Here is a 6,393-nt window from a genome sequence, read left to right as displayed (position 1 = left end):
CAATAATGTATATACTTGCACCATTATTTTAAAAATCATATTTTCACATACGTAAATATTTAGAATTTTGTACATTATACGGATTTCTACACTAGTATATTGTATATACACAAAAGAATATTACTTCCTTCATTTTATATTGTTTTGCACTTCGACTAAAAAGTTCTCATAATTTTGATTAAACTGATACAAACAAAGAATATTCCAAAATTCATTACCTTCATAAATCCCACTTTAAAAATAAGTTTGAACCACTTGACTTATATTATTGTACTTAGTTTAGACATATAATGTGCTATCAAATCACAATCACGTGAAGCATTTAATTTTGGAGGAAATTATGCAATGATTAAATGCTAATATTATCCTCCGGAAGGTGTTTGCCAAAAAACACAAAGCTACTGACAGAAAAAACCCTAAATGAGTGCACTGACACTATAATTACTAATTAGGCAGTAATTTGTTAGTCGATCTACTTAAAAGTTCTAAAATTAACCCATTCCATAATGGCACAAGAATGGAAACAGTTCCATTCAATTGTACTGCAATTTTTCATCACCTTGGATCAAATTCAGACTCCATTAAATCTAACAAAAACAGTAACAGAAGTTATGTTGAAAATAATACATAGCATATAAATTTATCTGCCTCTCTTAGAATAGTGCGAGAGGAAATATCAAAACTTTAATTTCTTAAGTTAATACTACATAACGCAAAGGAAATCATCATTCTAGTTGGATCTTGGTGTGGCCCATTCAACTCTAAGGATGAGATTATCATAACCATACCCATTGAGTTTGTTGATGGCCCGCTCTGCATCTTCTCTGTTTGCGAAGTTAACAAACCCAAAACCCCTGCTCAATCCAGTCTTCTGGTCAATTGCAACATAAACTCGGGTGATCTGGCCAAAAGTTCTGAAGAGATCGTGGAGATCAGCCTCCCGGGTATCCTCTGAGAGGTTGGTGACACGAACAGAGTTCTCTTCGTTTCGGCGCCTCATGTCAGTCACATTTCTCTCAGCACCTGCTCTCAGACTTGGAGGAACATATGCTCCCTTAGTGGCAGTAGCAGCAGCAGCTGGCCCATCCATGGGAGGCTTATCAACCAAGGCTTCGCCAGGTTGAGCAAGGTCCTTGTAGGGGCATCTTGAAGTCCAGTGGTCACCCTTCTTACCACAAGTTCTGCATACCATGAGGACAGCACCTTTGCTGCCAAATGGGTTATCGGTAGCAGCTTTAGAATCTTCTTGTTTGGTCCCTGTCAAGATATCGAAAGGTGAAAGAGTGCAAAACAAGGATCATTGAAGAGAACTCACTACAATGCAGAAACAAATGTGAAACAAAATAGAACGGTAAAATTGGTCACGGTAAACTTTGTCCATTTGGAAGCAGAAAATCAATGATGGCAATCAAGGTAACATAAATCAATAATCCCTCTACAAGCTCCGATCGACCTTGATCAAGTTTAATTGCAATCAGAAGTTCGGCACATTCAAATTTTTGATCTCCACAGTAGAAAAGAACAGGAATGAGGTGAAAATTTTAATGAAACTCTGGTAGTTGCAATCTCTTTCCGCGCTTTTACCTTTCTTTTTTCTCTCTTCTCTCAGAGTTCAAGACTCCACAGCTTCTCACAAAGGAAACACCGGAAGATATGAAGGATAATAAAAGTTAAGACTAGCAAACAGTTAAAGCGTAGTCTCAGTAATTAACATTGTATGACACTAGCTAGAAATCAAAACTTTCACGATAAAATATATGATAATTTTTTTGTAGTGGGTCCCGGCAAAACATGATGACATGGAACTGAAAATGGGTAAAAATGGTCGGATTTCGATTTTGGTTGGCTTTGACACAGATTTTTCAGGTTTTTTTGGTTGGGCCATTTTTTATCACATATCAAATTTTCCATGTTAAATTTTCGACCGGGTTTCGATTCTCATCAAAATTTAACGAGCCTACTAATCACTAACAACATTCGGATAAAAAAGATAAGCATTCTCTCTTACAACATTTTTGAGGTTCTTCATCTCCTTTATATAAAACATTAAAAACATTATTTAGAATCCCAAGCCTTTTAATCTTTAGCTACACTCTTCCATATATAAAACATTAAAAACATTATTTAGAATCCCAAGCCTTTTAATCTTTAGCTACACTCTTCCATATATAATCTACTAGTAATGAAAGGTCAACTCAAGACGAAAAGCTTAATTTAAAAAAGTGTCTCGCTTTGCGCATAGCATTTTGAGCCTGAAGCTCAAGCTTGGCAAAAAATGCCTAAGCTAGGTGAGGCAAAACACACTTCAAGAGTCATGCGCCTTGTTGTGCATCAATGCGTTTCATACCTTGTGCGCCTTGTGCACTTCCTTGTTAAGTTGTGTAATTAATTTAAGCTTGTTTGAAAAAGATAAAAACTCAAACCCAAATTCAATTGAAAATGAAGATGAAAAAACGTTGCTTCCACAAAATACTGGTTAGAAAAGCAAGTGAAGAAAATAACTTTGAGTATTCTTCATACTTTCATCATAATTTATACTTCCTCTTATTCACTTCATATGTTTCATTCGCTTCTGCACGCTTTCCAATGCACTAATTTAATCCGTAATATCTTTGATTGTGCAGAATTATGAATCATAAAAAATTGACATTAATAAATTTATAATGAGATCAAATAAAGTTTCACTTGACAATGTTTTAACTCATAGACTAAGAATAAAATACAAAATAAAAGTGATTGGTGAATAGTGCTAAATCACAAATGACACATATAAAGTGAATCAGAGGCCGTAAGAGTTATGTGCTAAAGTAGTATCACTGCAATTATAATGAATGTTTACAAGCTCATTGTAATTATAATATGTATGTCTTGTTTTAAGCATTATATATATTCTAAAGTATATTTTAGGCATTTTAGCTTAAAAAAGCTCCTCGTCCACAAAAAGGCTTGCACCTTCTGCGCCCTTTTTGCGCCTAGGTTCTAAGGACCTTTAGCGCCTCGAAGAGTGTCGCACTTTTTTAAAACTAAGACAGAAAGTTCAGTGTATAATCCTAAAGAACAATGTGATAAACAAGTGAAACAACAATAAAAATAGTTTAGTCTACAATATACAACCCCTTGGGACCAAAATAAAATCAAAAGGCCATAACTTCTTTATCACAGTTCGCAAACATAAAAAAGAAAACAAAGCTAGCTTACTTCAAATCGTAACCAAGAAGAATCGTAAGTTGGCTAAGTGGTTGAAGGTTTCACCCTGGTGACACGTGTTTAATTCTCTCCACCAACAAGAAGTAACCCTTTCCCCTTTTCTATAGGGATTCTCTAGCTTTACCCCAAATAAAAAAAGGAAAAAAACATCTAAAAAAGTCTCCTTGCTGCACTTGTCAAAATTATTTTACACAGTTTCAGTATAGAAGCTTATACATCTGAAACTAATTTTTATGCTTGTTCATTTAGACTTATGAACATGAAATCTATGGTAAATGAACTTCTCATTAAGTTTTGTGATTAACATCTCTAAAACTGACATGACAATAGCAATACCACCACTAATACCATCTCTATAAGAATAATAAAGCAATAGCACATAACAAAGTTACAAAAATCAAAAACCAGATAACATAATATTATATTAATACCTCCATTCATCAAAAAAGGTCTCCAAGCCACTCCAGCCTAAATAAGTTACTTGACAGTCATTACTCAGTTTAGACTCAAATGACACCAAACATATCTCAAAGATATTTAACAGCTTCATATCATAAGTTGCATGTCTTGAAAGCTCCGATCATTATAATGACATAATGTCATACAAAGTACAATGCTTCTAACCTATTTTATTAACAAGGATCATCATTCAAAAGATCAAAATCTACAACGCCCACAATTGCATTATGGCATTTGATGCCAATTCAAATCACGATTTCATTATGACATATCAAATATCTTGTTTGATCGTAACCTAGCTCAACTAGTCCAGTTCATCCTTTTGAGGCAATAACACTTTGTAAACGACCAGATCAAAACTACATCAAAATCACAAAGATATAATCCTTCATTCACGAACTGCACAAGCATCAAGAATACCAAGTTATAGAAATTATATCACAGTACAAAGCACACTAGTTATTAGCAAATTCACAACCTAAGTATCGCCACTCTTCAAACAACAGTTCCCCAAGTTCCCTACCTTTTCTAATTACTCTAAAATAGAACGGATCTAGTAAAAAAATAAGCGATGTCACTAATAACTCCAAAAAAAGGTGGGATGCAAATTCTTGCTAATAGTGGAGTTTAAGCACTAGCACCGTGTGTGGAAGGTGAATTCACAACCAATTCAACCAAGTTCATGTTTTATTCTACATTGCACTACTGTCTGACATGAAGTGTTTTCACTTGTGTATCCGGATGACCCAGTAGATCCGCCCCTGCTCAAATATACGTATTACTTATGTTCAGACCAAAACTGTACTAGAAAGTACACTCGATTCACAGCAATAACAGGCTAAAATTAAATGAGCATATTCATACCCATGTAACCTTAATTATAAATTAGAGTTCCAAGTTCTGCTTTCTGTAATTATTCCTTCTATATAACTAAAGAAACTCTATACTAACACCAATTTCCAAATTATTCCCATCATTGTTTTGCAGTCGTCATACCCAAATCTTTCGATAGTAATCCTTCATAATATTTCATACCAAAGGAATCACTGATAACATAAAAAACATATACATCCTTATCATCTCTCCCGATTCAAAGTATATCAGTTTTAAAAAAGCATGAATCCATTACCTCCATTAACGTAATTTTGATAAAACTTAAAACAGATATCAGGTCACCATTAATAAATCAAAAAACTCCACTACGATCAGCAAAAACTTAGAAACGCACACAACAATTAGAAAATCCTAATTCAAACAACAATCCATCAATTAACATACAAAACACACCAAAATTCCAATTCCAAACAATAATCAAATAATCAATCAAAAGTAAAACCGAAATTGACACCAACCAGGTCAGCAAAAGTCAGAACCGCACACAGAAATCACAAACCCTAATGCTAAACAATAATTCATCAATAAACAAACCGAACACACCAAAATTCCAAATCCAACGACAAAAACATCATCAATCTTCCAAAAAACAAACAGTGAAACGAACCAGGAGGTCTAGGGCGTTCAAGAACGATCTCTTCAGTAGAAACCATAGTTAGACGAGCACCAACATCTTCACGAACAGCATCACCAAATTTAGGCCAAGATCTACGCTCCATAGCCTTCTTACTAAGATGAGCTTTGGCAAGTTTACGAACCCTAGTTGTGGTAGTGATTTTAACCTTGTTACCATCATCATTGAATTTATACTCAATAACTTTTTTGACGCCGTTATCATCCGGACCAATAACTTGCTTTGGAGGTAACAAAAAATCCAAATCTTCTCCATCGTCCTCGTCGAGTTCTCCCCATCGAACCTTGTTCTGCATTGTTGAATGTCGTAAGAGAGAGAAAAAGGGACGGCGAGAAGATGAGTGAGAAAATTAGGGTTTTCAGACGCACTTATTATATGTAATGGACCAATGATAAAAGGGTGTTTGTATGAAATAGAAATATCGGAATACTCTCTCTTATTTATAGAAAATGGAATATTTAGGTTTTGCATAAAAAAACAAGAAGAGGGGGAGGAACACTTAAAAGTGGGTGAAAAATTTTCTTTTTCTATAAAGGGTATTGATATTTATGTGTTATTGTGTTGTTATAGGAAGGGTGAAAGAGTAAAAAAGAATGAAAAAAATAGAAATGAGACATTTTCAGTGAATTGGTCCAATAAGAAAATATCTCATTTTCTATGAATAGGAGGGAGTAATATTTTTTACTCTTTCTTTATATAATTAGAATGCATTTAATGGAGAGTGCTGAAATATAGTGTGAAAGGTAATTAATGAATATAGTGTGAAATGTAATTAATAAATTTAGCCTAATGTGAATGCATTTAATGTAATTGTAAGAAGAACTTGCCTATAAATATGAAAGTTCACTGATATAAAAAAAGCACACCAATGAGTAAAACGTTTCCATCTTTTAACTTTTACTCATTCTACTTCCTCCTTATCTCTCTAAGTTTTAACATGTTATCAGCACCAGCTCTACTTTTAATAATCAAGAAGGTAATATTTTTTAAAGCCTAATTAAATTTTTTTTTTTCAATCGGTACCCACAAATGGACCAACAATCAAATGATATCAACATCGTCATCTAATGTGTTTCTAACACATTTTTATATTTTATAATTGAGCATAATTCCATACCCTTCACTACAAACCCAGCAAGGACTGATTTAAACCAGCCCTGACATAATAATCCCAATAATACTAATGGTCCACCAGTACC

The 6,393-nt window shown here is 33.9% G+C and overlaps 1 protein-coding gene across 1 annotated transcript; it reads right to left on the bottom strand.

Annotated features, from left to right (window-relative positions):
* Positions 1 to 560: 560 nt before the first annotated feature.
* Positions 561 to 5,606, bottom strand: LOC130814073 (uncharacterized). Its single transcript, XM_057680071.1, has 2 exons — positions 5,168 to 5,606; positions 561 to 1,257 (listed from the first exon to the last, which is right to left on the bottom strand). Exons 1-2 carry the CDS (start codon positions 5,487 to 5,489, stop codon positions 731 to 733), a joined length of 849 nt encoding a protein of 282 aa, XP_057536054.1. The 5' UTR covers positions 5,490 to 5,606; the 3' UTR covers positions 561 to 730.
* Positions 5,607 to 6,393: the final 787 nt, after the last annotated feature.

The sequence above is a fragment of the Amaranthus tricolor genome, chromosome 5 (genome assembly GCF_026212465.1).
Source record: "Amaranthus tricolor cultivar Red isolate AtriRed21 chromosome 5, ASM2621246v1, whole genome shotgun sequence".
Classification (NCBI taxonomy): Eukaryota; Viridiplantae; Streptophyta; class Magnoliopsida; order Caryophyllales; family Amaranthaceae; genus Amaranthus; species Amaranthus tricolor.
Note: the sequence above shows the minus strand (reverse complement) of the source record. Positions and strands in the feature narration are given on the sequence as shown.

Bases quoted from the DNA above. Each gene is read 5' to 3' on its own strand.
- LOC130814073 (XM_057680071.1), bottom strand. From the start codon at position 5,489: ATGCAGAACAAGGTTCGATGGGGAGAACTCGACGAGGACGATGGAGAA. The intron at 1,258-5,167 runs GTTCGTTTCACT...ATATCTTGACAG, and splicing joins TGAACGCCCTAGACCTCCTG to GGACCAAACAAGAAGATTCT.